The following is a 24,593-nucleotide window of genomic DNA, read 5'->3' as shown; positions in this document are numbered from 1 at the left end:
GTTGCTGCTGCAAGTTCTGGTGGTTCAACTTACCGAGCAGGAGCGCACTTCCCGTGCTGCTGCTCGGTGCTGAGCGGCTTCCTGAACGGCTGTGGCGAGTCTCACGAGAATTCGTGAGAGCCATTCAGGAAGCCGCTTAGCGCCAAGCATCAGCGTGAGAGAGACATTCTTGCTCGGTACAGCTGAACCACTAGAACTCGCAGCAGTGACCGGCTCAGCAGCAGGGCAGGAGCACAGAAAGCTCGCTCCTACCAGCTACACCTCTAGACCAGTAGGGATTCCAGGTACTTGAGTCATACAGAAAGCACGACGGAATGCAGGATATGGGTATTAAAATCCCCCATAATTAAAAGATTTGGATAATGTAAATACAGCTTCAGCAAGAAACTATATAAAAGAATCCCACACTGCAGATCTGAAATCGTAGAATACGTCAGCAAAATATGTAATAAGGGGGCTGTTACTTGAGCAAACATTTCAGGATATGTCAAAAAAACAATTATACTCCGAGATCATATAAGAAGAGAGGAAAAGTAATGCAAATCCCCCCACCCCGCACTCTCAGATATACAAGCTTTGTGAAAAAAGCGATAAATGTTAGGAAGACAGAGAGATGAAATTCTTCTCCTCTCAGTCAGGTCCAAAATACAAGTTAACTGAAGGAGATTTTGTAGAAGACCTGATTTAGAAAAAATTACTCTACAATTAAGCAGACCTAACTGAATTCTAGATTCTTGTAAAGTAAGTGAATCTGTCTGGAGACAAAAAGTCATATCTAAAATGTTCAGAATCCAACGAAGACAAATATGAACACCCCAGACATTCGGAAACTCTAACAAGTATTGACATAGTAACATGTGAAGTCATAAGAAATAAGTAATAAAAATATCTGCTAAAAAGAGCCATGAGTTAGCTAAACTTGTATCCAGTCACCCCTGGAGCTCGCTCCAAGGAGCAAGACCTTAGAGAACATAGGGAAATTCTGGTGGCTCTACTAGCTGACCTCTTCAATGCTTCTCTAGGGTCGTGAGTGCTATCAGAGGACTAGAGAAGGTCAGATTTATCTATCTGGTTCTTCTCCACAAAAAGTGGAAATAAGAAAGAAGTAGGGAACTACAGGCTGGTAAGTCTGACTTCTGTGGTGGTAAGTAAATTAATGAAAACGCTTTTAACAAATAGTGATGTTTCTGTAATTTAGTGCACTGCAGGACCCACTAGAGGCAGGTCTTGCGAGATAAATCTGATCAATTTCGTTGACTATGTGACCAGAGAACTGGCTAAAGGAAGAACGCTAGATGTAGTGTATTAAGATTTTAGCAAAGCCTTTGACAATGTTCCATATAGGTGCCTAATAGAGTGCCCTTGGTATGGGCCCCAAAGTGACGGACTGGAGCCTAGATGCACTAAAGTCAGTGACTGTCTAATGATCGCATTTGCTGACCCAATGCAGAAAATGACTCGCCACATGCTTTTTGCATGATTGCTCATTCTACAATCCAGCCATGCTAATAAGGCCATTAATATTGAAATGTCACAAAAACTAGCTGAATGATCAATGCTTTAACATCGTTTCACGATGCACACAAAAAAAAAAAAAACCCCAAAACAGCGAACACTTAGCATTCTGAAAAGAGTGACTGTCAAGACTAGTCTCTTACGTATCTTATTGATAGTTCAGACCTGAAATTAATATATTTGTAACTGGTTCCAGACCCCCTCCCAAGTGTTGAAATTAATATATTTGTAACTAGTACCGGGAACCCCCTGCATTGAAATTAATATACAGTGGTACCTCGGTTTACGAGTGCACCAGTTTGCGAGTGTTTTGCAAGACGAGCAAAACATTCGCAAACTTGGTGCCTCGTAAACCGAGCTTGCCTCGCTGTACGAGGGGCCCCCCCCCCCGCAATCCGGCATCCCCCCGCTCGCGTTGCCCCCCCTCCACCGCGATCCTACTTTCCCCCCCCCGAGCAATCAATGACACCATTTACCCGACTTGGCACCAGTGCCCGAAGATCCTCCCTCTTCTGGCGCGGCCTGGGCTGGGCGGTGCATCGGAGATCCTCCTTCTTCTGGTCTGGGCTGGGCTGGCTTTGAGCATTTGCGCATGCTCAAAGCCTTCTGGTCTCGCTCTCTCTGAGATTGAGAGCGAGACCAGAAGGCTTTGAGCATGTGCAAATGCTCAAAGCCATTCCAGCCCAGACCAGACCAGAAGAAGGAGGATCTCCGATGCACCGCCCAGCCGCGCCAGAAGAGGGAGGATCTTCGGGCACCGGCACTGGTGCCAAGTCGGGTAAAGGGTATCATTGACTGCTCGGGGGGGAGAAAATAGGATCGCGGTGGAGGGGGGCAACACGAGCGGGGGGGATGCCGGATCGCGGGGGGTGGAGGGGGTTGGAACAGCGTCGGATTCCTCAAGGGGGGGGGGGGGGAATGGAGCAGCGCCGGTAGCCTTGGGGGGGGGGGGGGGGGAGGAGGTAGAACCAATCAAAGCAGTTTCCCTTACTTCCTATGGGGAAACTTGCTTTGATATACGAGCAATTTGGTTTACGAGCATGCTTCTGGAACGAATTATGCTCATAAACCACAGTTCCACTGTATTTGTAATTGGCACCGGGGCCCCCCCCCCCCCCGAGCGCTAATGAAAATTGGCAGGAGGGATGCCCACTCCCTCCTGTCATGTCAACTACTCCCCCCTTCAAGAGAGAAACAGGGGGATGGCAGGATGCCAGGCATGGGGATGCCTACTCCCTCCTGCCTGGCAACTTCCTCCCCCCTGTGGCAGTGAAAATGGCAGGAAGGATTCCTACTCCTTCTTGCCAACAGAAGCACCTCTGTGCCAGGCACCCCCCACTCAAGCTATCCCCTACCCCATTCCCCCACCAATAAAAGGTAGGAGGGATGCCCACTCCCTCCTGCTACCGGATGCTCCCCCGCACCTCTTTCCCCTTGTACTTTTGTGAGAAGATGAGAGCAGGAGAGATGCTCGGTCCCATTTTGGACTCAAGGGGCCTTGGAGCAGAAGGCACCGAGCACCTCTTCTGCTCTCATCTGTACTATTAGAAAAAAAGAAAAGAAAAGCCCCAACAGTTAAAGGGCTTCCCCTGCCACTCAGCTGTTAGGGCTTCCCTAAACCTGCTCTCAGAACAATTGATCAGACGGGGATTACTATGAACCTCCGTGCAAATAATTTGCATGGAAGTTTGTTAGTGCATCAATCGCTGTTCCAGAGTCAGTCAAAAAAAAAAAAAAGTCATCCAACAGCGATTCACACGGTCTTAATGACCGTGTTATGTGTATCCAGCCCTGTATCAGGAATTGGTTGAGTGGAAGGCTACAGAGAGTAGTAGTCAATGGAGATCACTCTGAGGAAAGGGATGTTATCAGTAATGTGCCTCAAGGTTCAGTTCTTGGGCCTGGTTTTTTTTTAACCTTTTTGAAAGCAATATTGCTGAAGCACAGACTGGTAAGATTTGCCTTTTTACGGATGATACCAAAATCTGTAATAGAAAGTAGACACTCCTGATGGTGTGAAAAACATGAAGGACCTAGTGAAGAATAGTCTGAAATTTGACAGCTAAGATTTAATGCTAAGAAATGCAAGATCATGCATTTAGACTGCAAAAAACTGAGGGAACTGTACAGTTTAGGGGGTGAAGAAAGCTTGTGCATGAAAGAGGAGTGGATCTTGGGTGTGAAAGTATGTGATGATCTTAAGGTGGTCAAACAGGTTGAAAAGGCGACGATGAATGCTAGAAGGATGCTTGGTTGCATAGGGAGAGGAATGGCCCATAGGAAAAAGGAGAGAGAGAATGACACGAGGAGAAATTTGTCCCCATCCCCGCAAGTTTTGTTGCTGTCCGTGTCCCATTCCTGTAAGTTCTGCCTTAACTACACAAGCCTCGAACACTTATTATTTTAAAATGTGAGGCTTGTGCAGATGAGGACAGAGCTTAAGGAATGGGGAAGGATAGGAAAAGAACTCACCGGGACATGGAAAAATTTGTTCCCATGTCACTCTCTAAATGGAGGTATTGACATCCCTGTATAAGATTCTGGTGTGACCTCATTTAGAATATTGTGAACAATTCTGGAGACCACACCTTTCAAAAAAATATCAACAGGATAGAGTTGGTTCAGAGGAAGGCAACTAAAATGGCTGGTGATCTTTAACAGGGGTGGCCACACTTTTTTGGCTTGCGAGCTACTTTTAAAATGACCAAGTAAAAATGATCTACCAACAATAAAATTTAAAAACACACAAAGCACACTATACAGAGAAAATGTTAATTATCATTTATATTTGGGTTATTTTTTCAAAAAGGTCAAGGCAGATGACTTTAAAATATGCAATGTCACCTCAGTAACAACTATACAGAAATAGACAAATATACCCCCCTCCCTTTTTACTAAACCGCGATAGCAGTTTTTAGCACAGGGAGCTGCGCTGAATGCCCCACGCTGCTCTTAATGCTCATGGGCTCCCTGCTCTAAAATCCGCTACTGCGGTTTAGTAAAAGGGGGCCATAGTGCAAAATATAAACAGCATATATAAATTCTCAAAACGGACACATTTTGATCACTAAATTGAAAATAAAATAATTTTTCCTACTTTGTTGTCTGGTGATTTCATGAGTCTCTGGTTGCACTTTCTTCTTCTGACTGTACATGCAATATTTCTTCCTTCCTTTCTGCCTCCTGCATGCTTCTTCTCCTCCAGACCTGATTACATTCCCCAACCAACATCTCTGTCCTTCCACGAGTCCAACTTTTTCTTCCTCTCTCCCTCCCTGCCTGCCTTCCCCCTGCCACCTGACACACTCCATTCCCTCCCCCTTTTCCTTCCTCTCTCCCCCTTCCTTCCTTCCTTTCTGTCTTTCTCCATACCCCCATTCTACCTCCCTGTCTTTCTGTCTCCCCGTTCTGCCTCCCTGTCTCCCCAAGCCATCACCGGGCTGTTGTCTGGAAACAGGCCTCGAAGCCACCGCCGACGTCTGGGAACAGGCCCCCAAACCACCGCTGTTGCAAAGTTCTCCCTGTTTCCCGACACCGCAACAGGCCAGCAGCTTTCTGCCCCCCTCCCACCCCTCCATCAATTTTGACATCGGAGAGGAAGTTTCGGGCCAGCCAGGCAGCGATTGACATCGGGGAGGGGGTGGGGTGGGGCTGGCTTGCCCAGCGATTCTGTAGTCACTGCTGGCCTGTTGTGGCGTCACGGAACAGGGAGAATGCAAAGGCAACGCAAGTCATCACGGAGCCCATCCCGGGCTCTGCGATCAACTCGCGTTGCCTTTGCGATCAACTGGTCGATCGCGATCGATCTTTTGGGTACTCCTGGTCTATCAGGTATACAGGGACAGATTTAAAAATCTCAATATGTATACTTTGGAGGAAAGGTGGGAGAGGGGAGATATGATAGAGACATTTAAATACTTATGCAGTATGAATATGCATGAAACAAGTCTCTTTCAATTGCTGGGAAACTCTAGAGGAGGAGATAGGTGTCAGCCTAGCAATCAGCATTTTCGGTTAGCCTAACCAATGTCAGCAAAGGCCTATGGGAGATCATATCATTCATGTCTGACCTTAGGGAATGTCATTGCAGACAGCCTTAATTAAATCATGCTTAAAAGGTAACAAACTTGCTGCTAAGAGGTGCGAAGAAGTGTTAAGATGATGTGTTAATGTCTGGTGCTTAAGATGGACAGCTTAAGATATACAATGGGTCCAGGTGCACAGATATTGTCAAAGGAATACTGGAAATTACATATGACTCCAGTCTATTCTTCTCCAGGTCTAGCACACTTCACTCATCTTCCTGATCAGTGAAACTAACCATTGTTTCAGAAGGATGGGGATACTTAACTTCAATAGATTCTATTTGTTATAAAAAGCCCCCTTCTCTGCAACACACCTTCTCTCTATCTCTTGAACCCAAAGCTTAGACCATCACCCCATCCCCCTTTCTCTCTCTCTCTGCCTCTCCCTGGAACTTCACGCTTCTCTCTGGACTCTGCAAGGCAGGGAAACTTTGCTCTCTCCTTAATTGTAATGCTTAATTGTAATGTTTATGAATATTGCTTTTCTGTGAGCCTATTTCTATATTATATTCTTTATGCAAACACATCTGGTTGTGCTTGTCAGTGATTTTACTTCCTAATGAAATTTCTGTGAAGGTACTGAACTCGGGACCTGGTGGATTGTAAGGCCACTTCACATTGTGGGTGCATGACCAACCTTACAATTGGTTCAAGAGTAACCTAAGGAAATACTTTATTACAGAAAGGGTGATAGATGCATGGAATAGTCCCCCGGTAGAGGTGATGAAGACAGACTGTCTGAATTCAAGAAAGCGTGGGACAGACACATGGAGATTTCTTAGGGAGAGGAGGAGATAGTGGATACTGTGGAAGGGAAGAATGGATGGGCTGTCATGTTTCTATTTTTCTAGTAGTGAGACTTGCTACTAGGGAAGCAGTCCCTGAGCCTTCCAAAATTGTTAATATAGGCCAGCTAGGTATGTGCACACTAAAAAGGTTGCCCTCTCAGCTATAGAGTTCTGACAGGAGAGTGTCTTCTCCCAGGCAGAGCTGCCCCAGTGAAAGTGGGGACCTCTGAAGCACTGAGAAGCCTTATATTCAGGATGCCCCCCCCCAAAAAAAAAAAACAAAAACAAAACCCAACCCCTAAAACCAAAACCAAAACGCAAAAAAACAAACAAGTCTAAATCAGAGCAGGTCAGACATCAACTCACATATAGAAGGAGAAACTGAGGAGCAGCAGCACAACCCACTGATGCAGGAGGTGTAGCTGAAAAGAATGTGAATGATGCCTCCTACACAACTCGCAAGTAGAGGTAACCCACTGGTTCAAGACTTGTGCGTCTCTTGCACTAGAAATAGATTTTATGCTACTTATCCTAGGAATAAGCAGTGGATTTTTTCTACTTCCATCTTAATAATGGCTAATGGCCTTTTCTTTTAGGAACTTGTCTAACCCTATTTTAAATCCTAAACTAACTACTTTCAGCATATTCTCTGGCAACAAATTCCAAAGTTTAATTATACATTGAGTGTGCTTACAACTATAATAAATCCATATGGGAGGCAAACAAAATTTACAACAGAAGGGATAGCCTGATAAGGGATAAGGAAACCAATTTTCCAAGCTACTTACTTCAAAGTTTGATCTTTTCAAAAGCTGTATGCTTTTTGGTAGTTCTAAACTTACTTTTCTCATCAGGAGCTCAGATAAATTTTAATTCTTAAATCTACTTACTTGAATTTCCATAGAAGTTTGGGAGTAGCCTTTTTAAAAACAGAGCCAATTTGTAGCAATTTGACAACAACTACCCCCTATTATTGTTAAAGGTAAAAATCTGAAAATTTTAAAATCAGTTAATTACCAAATATAATAATCTAAGACTAAAGAAAACAAGCTGTTATCAGATCAGCAAACATGAGAATACAATTAATTAACTAATGCAGTATATTGTAACTTAGCATTTGACAACTTTCAATTTATCTACACTAACAGTTTTGAAAATTCCCAACTTCAGGGTATATTATTCCTATCTTGCTTAAATCAGCAGTAGACTGATGAGAATGCATCTAATAAAAATTCAAGTACACGGGCAAAAAAAAAAAAAAATCAAAAGTAGTCTAGCATGTAAAAAGAAAAATAACCAGGTTGCTATCAGCTGATGGGTCCCCAAAGCAATTATTTCCAGATTCAAGTTGAGATACTTACCATATTTTCTTTCAGCACTCTATTTTCACTCCTAAGGAAGGCAATGTCTTTATGAGCATCTCGAGTCACAGCTTCAGCATCACAAAATGACTGCTTCATTTGATAAAGTTCTTCACACAAATTTTCAGTGTTGCCCTGTAAGAGAATATAATATTTTTGCATGGTATGGTATGGAATAACATGGGATATTTCTATGCTGCTTTCCTTGGACATAGCCCAACCCAAATGGACATACAAGACAAAAATATAACAAATGGTAATCAAAGTACAAAAATATTCCCATATACATATTTAACAGATTTGTATTCTGTGCTGATCAGATTCTAGGCGGATAACAAATTGCAGAAATCAGTACAATAAAGCATAATTGAAATTACTGGCTAGTAGTCAAATACTTCTTAAAAAGCCAGATTTTTAACTATAATGAAAGGACATGCAATTCTGATTATTCTTAATAGCAACCAGGAGGTGGTTTCAGAGTTCAGCTTCCTTTCCTACCAATGTAAATTGCTCTGTTCATTTCATCCAAGACAGCTTTAGAGGGTTTGGGCCAGTCTCATTTTCAACTGAAGAGTGGAGGGGTCCAGGATGGAAAATAGATTGTTACAAAATTTTTCTTATGACTAGGAATAAGGTCGTAAATGATCTTAAACATAAAAACCAAGATCTTAAATACAATCCAAGCAAAGACTGGAAGCTGATGCAACTTGGTCAAATAAGGAGGCACGTGATCATGAAATTTTCTATTTAGAATTACTTAGCTACAGTAGGGGAGTGGCCAAGATGGAGGCGCGACTGGTGTGCAGTAAGCGAAAACACTTCTTTTGTGATGCTGCATTCTAAGCGCAAAGGCTAGTACGAACTAGACCCTCACCATCGGACTCGTCAACGCCATTGCGCCAGACTCTTCTTGACTTTGCTGCTAGAACTCCTCAATGTACCGGAGTGCGAGACTTGATGGTGTTAGTGGCTCGGGACTTGGCCGCTACACCGGAGCTAGAAAACTCTCTCTCGCCCCCGGATCTAGTTATTCCTCCGTGTCCCATGGCAGAGACGACTGAGTGTCAGAGAGGCCATCTCTTCAGAGGGGAGTCAGTCCAAAAAGGGAGCTGCGGCGAAGGAGAAGTTATCCGAGGTTGGAGTTGTGGCTTCAACCCTCCTGGAGATAACCCTGACGGATGTCTGGAGAATGCTCCAAAGAATGGATGGAACGGTTCAGAAATCCGCTGAAGAAACTTCGATCCTGGTAGGAAAGGCAGACTCTCTAGCAAAAATTGTTGAAGATATAAAAACTGACAATGAAGTAAAGTTTGCTATAGTAAAAGAAGATATTATTGCCCTTAAATCGGTAACTGAAATTTTAATTAAGGATAAGCTAGTTACCCAAAGAAAAATAGCAGTTGGAAAACTTCAATAAAAGGCTTAACTTACGTATCTTAAATTTCCGGAGAAAAGAGATATCCCCAGTGGAAATGATCAGAAAATATTTGACACAAATCCTGAAAGTCGCTCCTGAAGGTATTCCTCCAGTTAATAAAATTTATTATTTACCTGTGCCTTTAAAAAAAAATAAATCAGGAGGCGAAACTGGAATAATAACTCAAGATCCTCAAAATCAGGTTCCTATGGATTTGGGAAATATATCAGCAATATTAGAGGACTCTGTGTCAATAATTGAGGAGAGAGCTACTCTGCTTATCATTTGTGTTTCAACAAGACCTCATTTCTGTGATGAAACTTTACTTTCGTTATGCTCAGGCTCCTTTCCTGAGGCAATGTGTTTGGATATACTCAGATGTCAATAAGGAAACACAGGAAAGGAGAAAGCTTTTCCTTGCTATGAGGCAAGAGACTAAAGATTTAGGAGCTATTTTCTTACATGCATATCCATGCAAATGTTTTATTAAATATGCTGGGGTGAAATATATTTTCTTTGTTCTAGACCAACTACAGGCATTTCTGGACTTAAAGATCACCAGGGGATCACCAGGGGATAATAGATATTAGAGTGTATTGGGAGGAGTTATTCTATTAAGCCATTTCAAAGATATGTTTTCCTAAAATTGTTACATTAACCCCTCCTTTTACTAAGGTGCGCTATGCTTTTTAGCGCGCAATAAATATTAGCGCGCTCTTAACATGCGCTAAATGCTAATGCGTGCATGTTATCCTATGGATGCGTTAGTAATTAGCGCACATGTTGATTCAGCGTGCACTAAACACTTGCTAAAACACTTAAAGCACCTTAGTAAAAGAGGGCCTAAATTCCTTGTTTCTGGGCGTCTCCTCAATCTATATTGTTGAGGTCTAAGAAGAAAATAATTTTGTCTATTTGAATGTATTTTGCTTTTGGAATTTGTCTTCTTTTTCGTTTTGCTTGTAACAACTGTATTGCTTGTGAATTATTTTCAAATAATTTTTTTTTAAAAAGAATTATTTAGCTACTGCATTCTGGATGGTCTGTAATATCTGAACTTGTTTCTTAGGAAGACCCATAAAGACATCATTGGTTCTTACTATTGATTACATTAAAGATTGCACCAACCAGCAAAACTGAGTGGACTCAAGTTAATATAGCATGGTTACTCACCTTTAGTAGGTATTAACTGAGAAAAGCAGGCATATATTCTCAGAAATATTAAGCAGGAATTGAAAGCAATCAAAGCAACTTCTAACACTCCACTGAACCACACCAATTTGCCACCACTGCCTCAAAGAGTAATGCAATCAAGGAATAAATGGATCACAGTAGGGTCAGGCAGACTGTGACATGTGACACAGAAACATACACCCTCACAATTGCATCTACAGAATTCCTTTGCTCAAGAAAGAACTGAAATCGAACTGGAACCAGAGAAGGTAACTTATGAAGAAAAGCACTTACAAAGGACAAGTAAGAAACCTCAAGCCAAAAAGTTATTGTTTTTAGGATATTCAATCATCAGAGGCATTAACATTGAAACACAAGACAAATAGCCTAAAATAGTGAAGTGTCTCCCAGGATCCTCGGCTACTAGGAGTACCCAACAAATACTGTCTATAATTAGAAGAAACGACCAGTGCTATCATCAAGTTTGCAGATGACACAAAGCTATGCCGGGCAATCAGGTCACAAAAAGACAGCGAAGAACTCCAGAGAGATTTGAAACAACTTGAGAGATGGGCAGAAAACTGGCAGATGAGTTTTAATGTAGAAAAATGTAAAGTGATGCTCCTGGGCAGCAAAAACAAGGAACATGGGTATAAACTGTTAGGTATAACATTGGGGAAGAGCGAACAAGAAAAAGACCTGGGGGTACTGATAGACAGGACCCTGAAGCCATCAGCTCAATGCGCAGCGGCGGCAAAGAAAGCTAACAGGATGTTAGGCATGATAAAGAAGGGAATCATGAGTAGATCAAGGGAGGTCATAATGCCGCTTTATAGAGCAATGGTCAGACCACACTTGGAATACTGTGTCCAACACTAGACTCCATACTTGAAGAAGGATATAACACTGCTGGAGAGGGTGCAGAGGCGAACGACAAAGCTAGTAAAAGGTATGGAGAACTTGAGCTACAATTTCAATCTCAGTGTGACTTCACCTCCAGCTTTAAAATATAGCTGTGTAGCTGTTTTGTCGGTTCCCTGACGCAGCATTCGAAACGTGGCACGTTGGAACCAGTCACTACTCTAAAGTTAAGTTTATATTTATAGCAAACAAAACAAAACTGCAGATCTGTACAAGACGTAGGCAAATTTTTATTAATGACAAAAAATGATATGCAAAAAATAATAATATGCAAACCCTTTTACCAATTACCAATCAAGGGACCCGACACGGTCCGTGTTTCGGACACACCTTCGTCAGGGGTCCATGGTAAAAGTAGAGGGAGAAAACAAAAAAATCACAGAAATACTGTATAATGGTAACTCAAAGATAAAGCGACGTCTCAATCCGTCACTGTAAAAAGCCGTCAAAAGGAGATAGTGTGACTTCACCTCCAGCTTTAAAATATAGCTGTGTAGCTGTTTTGTCGGTTCCCTGACGCAGCATTCGAAACGTGGCACGTTGGAACCAGTCACTACTCTAAAGTTAAGTTTATATTTATAAACATCAAAATGCAAAATTGGAAGCATTAGCATAGCTGTAAAGGCTAGCACTCAATTTTTTGATAAGTCCACATTTCAAAGTCAGCTTATACTGAACACTGCAATGATTGGGTGGTGAGGCGGAAAAACTAGCCTTCATGTCTCTGAGCACAGTTCTAAGCACAGAAATGTAAACCAATCATATTTGAGTTGATACTTGTTAGATTTTTCTATGCAGTGACTTTCCAATATATCACTGACAGTTCTTTAGTCACTCTACGGTACCATCGCAGTAGAAAATTTATTACCCCTCCAGTTTTTGAGCCAAAGGAACTGGCTCGATAGCTCGGAGCTGAAGCAAAGCTTGAGCTTCTTGAAGAAGAAGGACGGACTGGGCAGAGTTTGAAGGATACTCTCTTGGAGGATGTTCCGGAGGAACCTGATGGAACTGAAGAGAGTATCCCTCCCTGACGATGGAAAGGACTCAGAGGTCAGTGGTAATAGTCATCCATCGGTGGAAAAAATGATGGAGACGACCTCCGATAGGGGGAAAAACAGGAAAGGGCAGAACAACTGAGGTTATGCTCTTTTCTAGACAGTCAAAAAGGTTGAGGAGTCTCAGGAACAGCAGGTGGCTGAGGCTTTTGCTGTTTCTGCGGATGTTGCCTCTTGACAGGCTGACGAATGGCAGGAGTCTGTTTAGGTGGAAAATACCATTGGTAAATTAGAGGCGGGCGTGCAGGTTGAGGAGGAGCTGGCTTCGGCTTGAGACGGAGAATGGATGCAAAACACTTCTCGTGGTCCGAAAGCTTCTTGGTGGCTGCCTCAATGGACTCATCAAAGAGGTCAGTGCCAGCGCAAGGAACATTAGCCAGCCGGTCCTGCAGGTTAGGATCCATGCCAGATGCCGCATGGCCACCGAGCAAGCAGTAGCTCAGTCAGACAGCTCAAAAGCATCATAGGAGGACTGAAGAAGCTGTAGCCAGAGTTGGGATAAGGATGCAAGAACTTCTTGATATTCAAAATGGGCTTAAGAATCCAAATAAGGCATGAATTTTGGAAGAACAGAGAGAAAAAACTCAAAGTAGGTGATGAAATGAAAATTGTAGTTGAGGACTTTGGAGGTAATCATAGAGTTCTGGTAGATGCGATGACCAAACCTGTCCATCGTTTTACCTTCCCTTCCCGGAGGAACAGTGGCATAAACCTGAGAAGGGTGAGAACGCTTCAAAGAAGATTCGACTAGAAGGGATTGGTGAGACAATTGAGCACTGTCGAACCCCTTATGATGAACAGTCCTGTATCTGGAATCCAATTTGCCTGGAACAGCTGGAATGGAATAAGGAGTTTCCAGAAAGCGGACAAAGGTTTGATCCAAAGGCTTGTGAAGAGGAAGCTTGAGGGATTCAGCAGGAGGTTGAGGGAGATGCAAGGTCTCGAGATACTCCTTGGAAAACTTGGAGCCAGAGTCAAGTTGAATATTTAAATCACCTGCCATTTGACGTAGAAAGGATGAAAAGGACAGCTGATCTGCCAAAGTCTGGCCTCGAAAGGGACTCGAGGAAGTATGCCCCAATGAAGAAATCGATCTTGATGGGGAAAGAGAACCCACCGGGTCTCCGAGATCTGGAAGCGGCATAGTCGAGGTATGCGGTGGGGAATATTGTAGAAAAGCCTGCTTCCGATGAGGCGAGGCATGCCTGGATGAATGCTTCGAAGAATGCCTCGATCGATGGTGCGAGCTATGCCTGGAAGCAGGTCTCGACATTCGAGGAGAGCGGGTCCTCGCTGAAGCCTCCAAAGAATGGATAGGGCTGGAGGCAGTGGAACGAAGCAGAGGCTGTTGAGTGGAAGAACCTCGAAGCACTCGCAATGACTCTGCTCCTTGCATCGACTGTACAGATTCCAACAAAGGCATGAGCAAAGATTCTGCTCATTGCGATGCATGCCGAGATGCCAGACCAGACACTCGCAGAGACTCTGCTCCCTGCAGAGAGTGTGCATACGACTGAGGCACAGGAGGCGGCTCAACCTCGCGGGAGACCTCCACATGCCCAGGCTGGATTTGTGAAAGAAGCTTCGGCCCCATGGTAGTAAAGAGCTGAATAAATTGCTTCTCCAACAAGGTCTGGAACGAAGCCGGCAAGGTTGGATCCGCGTCTCCAACGGGACCACCTGCACGGGCTTCCAGCTCTCTTGAGGCAGTGTGAGAGTGCTTGGACTTAGAAGCCTTGGGCACTTTAAGCACCACCGGGGAATGGGCTGCTGTGCTACCTGACCTGAAGAGACAGAGGAAGGCACTGCAGCAGGTGTCGAACACATAGCCGGTACAAACGAGGCAGAAGCTGTGGAAGCCTGGAGTGCATCGGACAATGTCGAAGGTGAAGCACCCTTCGATGATGAAAGCTCCATCGAAGACTCCATACCGAAAAGCTGCTCCCACAGGATATAACGACGCTTGAAAGCACGAGGCTTAAGTGTTGAGCAAGGCTGACACGATTTAAGGAGATGTTGAGGCTCGAGATGCCGAAGACAGCGTCGATGAGGGTCCATTAGGGAAATCGCGCGCTGGCACTTGGAACACGTTTTAAAACCGGTTGCAGGCCAGGACATAGGCCGAAAAAGCTCCGCTGCGAGATCGAAGCAACGGAGCTGCGGCCACCTGGCCTGCACGGTCAAATGAACGGAAGAAATATTTTTTTTTTTTTTTTTTGGAAAAAGAAAATAAAGAAGAAAACTGGCGATTCTGAGAAAAATAAACCCAAAACCGCGGACAAAGAAGGCACAAGTGAACAACACTTCACGCAGAGAGTCGAACACAGACTTCTCGGCTCCACAGAAAATTAAGAACTGAGGCGACGCGCCCGATGTCGGGCGGGAAGGCACTCGCGCAGCGGTGCGGGCGACTCAAAACTTCGAGTTTCTTCAAGCAAGTATGCTTGTGAGGCGTCCGCATCGGGGCTCCATTGGATCACGTCACCCACTTGTGAGAATACCTGCCTGCTTGTCCTGGGATAACTGTAGGATCTGTAAGAAGAAAGAAATTCTCCTAGGAAAAATCAAGTTTCGCATTGTAAAGAGGAGTATACTGGAACCATGAAAAAGCTATGTTACTTACCGTAACAGTTGTTATCCAGGGACAGCAAGCAGCTATTCTCACTAGTGGGTGATGTTATCCGACAGAGCCCCGATGTGGACGTCTCACAAGCATACTTGCTTGAAGAAACTTCAGAAGTTTCGAGATGCCCGCACCGCGCATGCGCGAGTGCCTTCCTGCCCGATGCACCGAGCGTGTCTCCTCAGTTCAGGTAGCTAGCAGAGAAGCCAACCCAGGGGAGGTGGGTGGGACGTGAGAATAGCTGCCTGCTGTCCCTGGATAACAACTGTTACGGTAAGTAACATTGCTTTATCCCAGGAAAAGCAGGCAGGTATTCTCACTAGTGGGTGACCTCCAAGCTAACCTCAATGGGTTGGAGGGAGAGTTGGCAACTTAGGAGAATAAATTTTGTCATACTGTTTGGCCAAACTGTCCATCCCGTCTGGAGAAAGTATCCAGACAATAATGAGAGGTGAATATATGAACCGAGGACCAAGTGGCAGCCTTACAAATCTCCTCAATCAGTGTCGATCTGAGGAAGGCTACAGAGGCCGCCATTGCTCTGACCTTATGGGCTGTGATTTTACAGGGAAGGGGCAATCCAGCCTGGGCATAGCAGAAAGAGATGCAAGCCGCCATCCAGTTGGAGATGGTACGCTTCGAGACAGGGCGTCCCAACTTGTTTGGATCAAAGGAGACGAAAAGTTGAGGAGCAGTTCTGTGTGGTTTGGTGCGATCCAGGTAGAAAGCCAAAGCACGTTTACAGTCCAAAGTGTGAAGAGCTGATTCTCCAGGATGAGAATGAGGCTTTGGAAAAAACACAGGAAGAACTATGGATTGGCTGAGATGAAATTCAGAGACCACTTTAGGCAGGAATTTCGGATGAGTGCGAAGAACCACCTTGTCATGATGGAATACTGTGAAAGGTGGATCCGCCACTAAGGCCTGAAGCTCACTGACTCTGCGGGCAGAAGTGAGGGCAACAAGAAAAACCACTTTCCAAGTGAGAAACTTCAGTGGAGCCTTGTTGAAAGGCTCAAAAGGAGGTTTCATGCTGAGAAAGGACAACGTTGAGATCCCAAACCACTGGAGGAGGTTTGAGAGGAGGATTGACATGGAAAAGTCCTTTCATAAATCTGGAAACCACAGGATGCGCAGAGAGAAGTTTCCCTTGCAGAGGCTGATGGAAAGCCGCAATTGCACTCAGATGGACTCGTATCGATGTAGACTTGAGGCCAGAATGAGACAGGTGTAGAAGATAGTCCAAAACAGAAGAAAGGGAGGCTCGTTGAGGCTCCTTATGATTAGAAACACATCAGTCCATTTTTGGAAGTAGCATTGTCTAGTAGCAGGCTTCTTGGAAGCCTCCAATATGTCCCTCATCGCTCTGGAAAACTGGCGGGGAGTTGCATTGAGAGGAACCAAGCTGTCAGGTGGAGAGACTGCAGGTTGGGATTGAGCAGAGATCCTTGATGCTGAGTAAGCAGTGAAGGAAACACTGGAATGGCTCCCTGCTGCTGAGTTGAAGTAGAAGGGAGTATCAAGGCTGTCTGGGCCACTGAGGGGCTATCAGAATCATGGTGGCATGGTCGGATTTCAATTTGACGAGAGTCTTTTGAATGAGAGGAAATGGAGGAAACGCATACAGAAAGAGATTCCTCCAATCCAGCAGAAAGGCATCTGCCTCGAGGCGATGAGGAGTGTAGATCCTGGAGCAGAATTGAGGCAGTTTGAAGTTGGGGGGGGCAGCAAAGAGGTCTATCTGAGGCGTCCCCCACAGAGAGAAGATCTGATGAAGGGATCTGGAATGGAGGATCCATTCGTAGGCTGGGAGACGACTCAAGTTGTCCGCCAAGGCATTGTCCTTCCCTTGGATGTAGACAGCTTTGAGGAAGGTGTTGTGGCGAATCGCCCAATCCCAGACTCTGAGAGCTTCCTGGCAGAGGGAGGCCGAGCCTGTGCCCCCCTGCTTGTTGACATAATACATGGCGACCTGATTGTCCGTGCGAATGAGGACTACCAGGTCGTGAAGCAGATGTTGAAACGCTTGAAGAGCATTGAAAATTGCCCTGAGTTCCAGAAGATTGATATGGCAGTCGGACCGCACTAGTCCAGAAGCCTTGAGTGCGAAGACCGTCCAGATGAGCCCCCCATGCATAGGTCGAGGAATCGGTCGTGAGAACCTTTTGGTGGGGAGGAGTGTGAAACAGCAAACCTCTGGATAGATTTGAAGAGGTCATCCACCAATGTAGAGACTGCTGAAGAGCAGGAGTGACTAGGATGTGACGAGTCAAAGGATCTAATACTTGAGTCCATTGAGAAGCCAGGGTCCACTGAGGAATTCTGAGGTGAAGTCTGGCAAAAGGAGTCACATGAACTGTAGAGGCCATGTGGCCCAGGAGAACCATAATGTGTCTTGCTGAGATGGACTGGTGAGAAGACACTGACTGGCAGAGGTGAAGAAGGGCATCCAGGCACTGCGGAGGCAGGAATGCTCCGAGTTTGATGGTATCCAGAACCGCCCCGATGAAGGGAAGAGACTGGGTAGGCTGCAGATGAGATTTGGGGAATTTGATCTCGAAGCCCAGACTCTGCAGGAACCAGATAGTTTGTTGGGTCGCCGAGACGACTCCAGGAGCCGAGGTGGCCTTGATGAGCCAGTCGTCGAGGTAGGGGAACACATGAAGACCCTGGTTCCGGAGTGCAGCGGCCACCACCACCACCAGACACTTTGTGAAGACTCTGGGAGACGAGGACAGGCCAAATGGAAGCACTCGATACTGCCAATGTAGATGTCCCACCCGAAATCTGAGGAATTTACGAGAGGCCGGATGAATGGGAATGTGAGTGTAGGCCTCCTTGAAATCCAGAGAGCATAACCAGTTGTTCTGCTCGAGGAGGGGGTAGAGAGAAGCTAGGGTCAGCATGCGAAATCTCTCCTTTACCAGGAACTTGTTGAGGACCCTGAGGTCCAGAATAGGACGCAGGTCGCCCGTCTTCTTTGGAACAAGGAAGTACCGGGAGTAAAACTCCTGGTTGTGTTGGTCCACAGGGACCGGCTCGACGGCCCGAAGCTGGAGCAAATCCTGAGCTTCCTGAAGAAGGGCGGTCTGGGTCAAGTTGGAAGGATACTCTCTTGGAGGATGGTCCGGGGGGACCCGATGGAACTGAAGAGAATATCTTTCCCTGATGATGGAAAGGACCCAAGGGTCGGTGGTAATAGCCATCCATCAATGATAAAAATGATGGAGGCGACCCCCAATTGGAAAGACAGGGGATAGCAGAACAGTGTCGGTTATGCTCCCTACCAGAGAGTCAAAAAGGCTGAGGAGCCTTAGGAACAGCAGAAGGCTGAGGCTTTTGTTGAGCCTTCTGAGGGGGCTGTCTCTTCGCAGGTTGTCTCGCAGGAGGAGCCTGCCTGGGAGTGTAACGCCGCTGATAGATCAAGGACGGTCGAGACTGAGCAGGTTTAGGCTTGGGACGAAGGATGGACTGGAAAGATTTTTCATGGTCCGGCAGCTTCTTCGTCACCGTCTCAATAGATTCATCAAACAAATCAGCACCCGCACAGGGGACGTTGGCAAGCCTGTCCTGGAGGTTCGGGTCCATGTTAATGGTTCGAAGCCAGACTAAACGACGCATGGCCACGGAGCAGGCAGCAGCTCGTGCCGAGAGTTCGAAAGCATCATAGGAGGATTGCATCAGTTGAAGGCGCAGCTAGGATAGCGAGGCGACCACCTCCTCTAATTCAAAATGAGCCTGAGACTCAATGTAAGGTGTAAACTTCCGAAGCACAGGCAGGAAGAACTCCAAATAAGTTGCAAAATGGAAAGTGTAATTGAGAACTCTGGATGCCATCATCGAGTTCTGGTAGATGCGTCTTCCGAATTTATCCATGATCCGGCCCTCTCTGCCCGGTGGCACAGAGGCATACACCTGTGACGGATGAGATCTTTTGAGGGAGGACTCGACCAACAGGGACTGATGAGAGCTGGGAGCCCTCAAACCCCTTGTGATGCACTGTGCGGTACCTGGCATCCAGTTTGCCAGGAACGGCAGGAATAGAGTACGGTGTTTCAAAACATCGCATGAAGGTTTGGTCGAGGAGCTTGTGCAGAGGTAGGCGAAGAGACTCGGCAGGAGGATGAGGCAGATGCATGGTATCCAGGTATTCCTTGGAGTATCGGGAACCGGAGTCCAAGGTGATGTCGAGATCATCCACCATCTGCCTGAGAAAGACGAAAAAGACAATTGGTCCGCCAACACAGGTCGGCGGGACGGACTGGATGAAGTCGAGGCCTCTGGATCCAAGGAAACTTGTGATCGGCAGGGCGAGAAAGAGCCATAGGTATCCTCGTACTCCGGGCCCGGAGGAGAGGAGACATCCAAAGATGAATAGCCCACACGAGGAAGTTTCTTCTGAGGCGAGACTGTAGAATGCCTAGAGGAATGCCTCGAAGAATGCCTGGAACGATGCCCCTCCCTGTGTCTCGAAGGAGATCTGGACCGGCGATGCTTAGACGGTTCCCCAGAGGCCTCCAAGGAGTAGATAGGGCTGGAGGCCGTAGAGCGAAGAGGAGGATGGCCCGATGCCTCTCGAGCCGCATTCCATGATTGATAGGGAGTGCGGAAGAATTCCTCATGGCGATGCCCAGGGCTTCGACTACTCGAAGGTATATCCCAAATTTCTTCGCCCGGAGGAGGAATGGATTCCAGAGGTAGCATGTCACTAAACGAAGCACGCCTCAATGAACTGGCTGTCGAGCACCGCTCCTCTTCCCCGAGCTGCGAGAGCGAGCGGCGAGGGGGAGGAGGAGGGGGCGGCTCGACCCCTCGAGGAGGGACTGCTTGCCCACCCTGAATCGTGGCAAGCCACTTGGGCCCCATGGTGGTCATGATATCAACGAATTGAGCCTCCAAGATCGACCACAGTGAAGCCGCCAAGGGGGGAGCCGCACTCGAAGTGGAACCTCCTGTACGGTCTTCGCGGTCGAGTGCTTAGCCTTAGAAGCTTTTGGCACTTTGAGGAGGTACCTGATCTGAGGAGACCGAAGGAGGCACCGCAGCAGGAGACGGGGTCGAAGTCGGGACGAAGGAGGCCAGCTTCAAAAGACCCAATGCCGCAGGAGTTGAAGACGCTTTCGCAGGCACAGGCAAAGCGCCAGTCGAAGTCGAAGCCGAAGGTTCTTTAGCAGCTTCCATCTTGAACATCGATTCCCACAGGAAACAGCGACGCTTAAAAGCACGTGCTGTGAGAGTGGAACAAGGCTGGCACGATTTCGGAAGATGGTCTGGATCAAGACACTGCAGGCAGCGTCGATGCGGGTCCATCAACGAAATCGCGCGCTGGCATTTGCTGCACTTTTTAAAACCGGTAATCGGCCGAAAAAGCTCCGCCGCAAGATCGAAGGAGTGAGGCCTTAGCCACGCGGCCGACCCGGTCGAATCTCTGCAAAAAAAATTTTTTTTTTGGAAAAATAATAAACGAATGAATAAAACACACGATAAAGAGCAAAATAACTCAAAACCGCAATACTAGAAGGCAAGAACACGGGTTCACTCAGCGCAGAGAATTGAAGCAAAACTTCTCAGCTCCGCGGAAAGAAAAGAACTGAGGAAACACGCCCAGTGCATCGGGCGGGAAGGCACTCGCGCATGCGCGGTGCAGGCATCTCGAAACTTCTGAATTTTCTTCAAGCAAGCATGCTTGTGAGACGTCCGCATCGGGGCTCTATCGGATGACATCACCCACTAGTGAGAATACCTGCCTGCTTGTCCTGGGATAACAGTACGAACTCCATGCAACGTGAGCGAAATACGTATGTCCTTTAAAGTGAATACGTACTAGACGCAATCAAGATGCTGCATCTACCGCCCTGTGGAAAACAACAGCATCCTAACAGGTATCAGACAAAGCTCACATCGCTAATGAGAGCTTCAGGGATGAGGCTAACAGCCACATAGTGCGCACTCCTCCACAGGTTTGATAGAATAGGTAACCGGCTCCTGGTTAGAAGGAGCTGCACAGCCCTTCCTGTCTGGTTGGGGGATCCGTCTAGCAAGTGCCATGAGAAGATGGCGACAAGAGAAACCAGCGTGATAAGCATGGATATCTGAAGTCCAGGCCCTCTCAGAAATAGAGAAAGAGAGTCCTGGCCGCAGGAAGATGCGAAGTGTCATTATGCCCATAGAGACAGCCTGAACTTGGAAACTGTTAGGCATATATAAACCATATAAACCTTTAGGCATATATATCCTATGCCACTACTAGACACATGCAGCGCAGCACAGAGGCCCAAATAAGAAGGACAGTTACCAACAGACAAAGGCTCAATCTGCAGGGACCCCAAGAGAGACAATGAGATACCCGTGTGAAATACAGGGCACTATCTTACTGCTGATCTCACTGTGCAATATGTCAACCCAGTCCGGAGACAAACCGAGACTGGGTGACCTAGCACAGGTCAGAGTCTCTCTGGTAATCGCCTTGAGTGCTAACCCCAGAGTCCGATTAAACTAGCAGCTTCTTTCAAGGGAATATAGCAGAATACAGACATAGACATATAAATCTGCCCAAGCTTGTCCAAAAGCTGGTGAAACACGTACAACTTGTCTGAACCGGAAAGGAGAGAAGCCGCGGCATACCCTGACCAAAGTCAGCTGTAAATAAACTACCGGAATCCTGCAGCTCTTCCGCCATCATCGGACACCCAAGCGCACGCCTGATTCTCGCTGACACGTGGCTGCTGCATCAACACTCCTAGAAACATAAGTCAGATTCAAGCCCCACAAAATTTACCCTGCTGCGGCCTGCATAGAAAGAAAATCAGACTTGGGGAATAACCAGAAGAATGGTGCTTCCCACAGCGCCGGAAAAATCATGTCTCATCTCATGCGCGCTACTATAAACCGGCACCTGCACAATCAACTGCACATGGCCGTGACAAACACCGACGAAAGAGAGCCTCGCAATAAACAGGACTACTACTGCTGCTGCTGAAATCCAACGAGGAGAACAAGCGCGAGCATAAAATCGCACCGCTACTGCTGCGCTGTAACCAACACGGAAACCAAGCACATGCATGCAAAGAGCGAGAAAGTCCCGGCTCCCTCAACGGATTTCTAATCATAAAACTTAGCCTCAATAAAATATCCATTCCTTAAATGTACGTTGACTGAACCCACAGTACTAAGACTCCCAAATAGAACCTGAAGTTCAAACAGTAAAAAAACACATACATACTCACAAGCAGGGCAGAATGTAGCAACTGTGGTCTTCCTTTTTTTTTTTTTTTAAACAGAGAAGGGAAAGAAGAAATAATTGAGACCCAGTCAGACCCTCTAGCAATGGAGGAAGGGTGAAGGAGGGTGAGGCAGGGACCTGGGGGGCCCAGGTGTAACTCCTAAAGCCGGCACCGTTCAGCCGGACACCCCTGTCTCACTGAAGAGAAAGCTCAACAGGAGAAATAAAATTGCCATCTCACTGAAGAGAACCCTCAACAGGAGAAATAAAATTGCCATCTCAATGAAGAGAACCCTCAACAGGAGAAACAGAATGGCAGTCTCACTGAAGAGAAACCTCAACAGGAGAAAATGAAGTTCCAGTCACAGCCAGAATCCAGGAGCTATTCGAATAGCGACCATCAACTGCTGGGAGATAGAGCATACTGGAGATACAGGAGGAGTGCCAGCCAATAGGACCACCTGTTAATCAGTTTCTCTATCTCCGCCTGCTGGTAGATGTGTGCTATCCCATTAGTCTCTGGATTCATCTGCTGCTGATGCTAAGGAATGGATATTTTGTTTTCAAATACAACCTCTGTCAAACATTTTAAACACTTAGGCCAACAGTGGCAGGATTTGCTTGCAAATCTGAAATGCAAAATGAAAAACAAAATTATTCAAATGACATCAAGAGTAAACATTGATTTGATTGGATCGGTAGTACGTCGGCATTCTTTTCAAATGCCAGTGCCATTTTGTAAGTGCAGTGGGAGAAAGTAAGATGCGATCGTGTGACATGTGAGTGATGTTTCTTTGTTAAAATTAATTTTAAAATATATAAGTTTTAAGTTCAGTAACCACGATCTCCATAGAATATACCATAATGTACTACATAGGTTGTCTCATTTTCAGAGGATTGAACAGCAATTCATTAGATGGTACCGGCAAAAATAATATCTGAGTACTTCCCCTGAAGAAGCCAGTTTAGCGTGAAATGGATTTGGCGTCCGTTGGGATTAAAAGATAAGTGCCTGTTTTTTTGTTTTGTTAAATTTGCCATATACTCATCATATGAGTATGAGAGAAAATCAATATTGAATTGAGATTAGACTAATGAAATTAAATACAAATTCAAAAATATAAAATACATTGAAACAAAGAAACATAAAAATTTTAAAATTTATTAAAATCAATTTAAACAGAGGTTTTTGACCAGTTATAGTACCCGTAAACCCACAATTGGTGTCTTTCTATTGACTCGACTCCTGGGGTTCTTTGAGGTCTTTTTTTCCTGTTTAGATTAAATTGTACATCTTTAGCTTTATTTAGTGTTCATCATACACAGATTTATCTTGGGATATATATTTGAACACTAATTCAAAGCTTCACATTTGACATTAGTTGGTATGAAAAAGGCCTTTTATGAATCTGGATGAACTAACAATGGCTTCCTATCGAGTAGTGAATGGAAAGCACTTATAGCACTCAAGAACATAAGAATAACTTTACTGGATCAGACCAGTAACCTATCTTCATGGTGGCCAATCCAGGTCACCAGCATCTGAAAACCCAAATAGTAGCAACATTCCATGCTACCGATCCAGGGCAAGTGGTGGCTTGCCCATGTCTGTCTCAACAACAGACTTTGGATCTTTTCCTCCAGGAAATTGTGCATACCTTTCTTAAAACCAGCTACATTAACTGCTCTTACCACAACTAGAGAATGACAGTGACAAAATTAATCACCGTTCCCATCCCCAGAGATAACCACCGGAAATAATCCCGTGTTATTCTTTAGAGTCTATCTTGGCCTCAGTCCTTCTACACCAGCATTCTTCAATGCAAGACTTGAGGATCAGTGGTTGTGCCCATTCATACTCTGATTCCTCCCTCTCTTCTTAAAGAATGACTTGGAGATGGTTTCCCACGATTATCCGCAGGAAGGGAACGGTGATGAATTTTCTCACTGTGTCATTCTCTAACTGGCAATGCATTCCAGAGCTTAACTATAGTCTGAATGAAAACATACTTGCTCTTGTTTTAAAAGTATTTCCCTGTAACTTCATCGAGTGTCCCCTAATCTTTGTAATTTTTGACGGAGTGTAAAAAAAAAAAAAAATCAATCCACTTGTAACCGTTCTAAACCACTCAGGATTTTGTAGGCTTTAATCATATTGACCCTTAACCATCTCTTTAGTCTATCCTCATATGAGAGGCATTCCATCCCCTTTATCAGATGAACTCTGACTAAAGTAATTTTAAGACCAGAGTTAGAGAGGTGTAGAACAGTGGTCTCAAACTCAAACCCTTTGAAGGGCCACAATTTGGATTTGTAGGTACTTGGAGGGCCGGAGAAAAAATAGTTAATGTCTTATTAAAGAAATGACAACTTTGTATGAGGTAATTACCTACAAATCCAAAATGTGGATTATCTGAAATTATCAGAAGCAAT

At 45.5% G+C, this 24,593-nt stretch overlaps 1 protein-coding gene across 1 annotated transcript in view; it reads right to left on the bottom strand.

The window, feature by feature from the left end:
* Positions 1-24,593, bottom strand: part of CENPE (centromere protein E) — a 539,120-nt gene that overhangs the window by 301,596 nt on the left and 212,931 nt on the right. The window contains exon 21 of the mRNA XM_033956806.1: positions 7,750-7,884. Within this exon, the coding sequence (XP_033812697.1) occupies positions 7,750-7,884 (135 nt within the window). The remainder of the gene's footprint in view (positions 1-7,749; positions 7,885-24,593) is intronic.

This window comes from Geotrypetes seraphini, chromosome 1, assembly GCF_902459505.1.
Source record: "Geotrypetes seraphini chromosome 1, aGeoSer1.1, whole genome shotgun sequence".
In the NCBI taxonomy this organism is placed as follows: Eukaryota; Metazoa; Chordata; class Amphibia; order Gymnophiona; family Dermophiidae; genus Geotrypetes; species Geotrypetes seraphini.
Note: the sequence above shows the minus strand (reverse complement) of the source record. Positions and strands in the feature narration are given on the sequence as shown.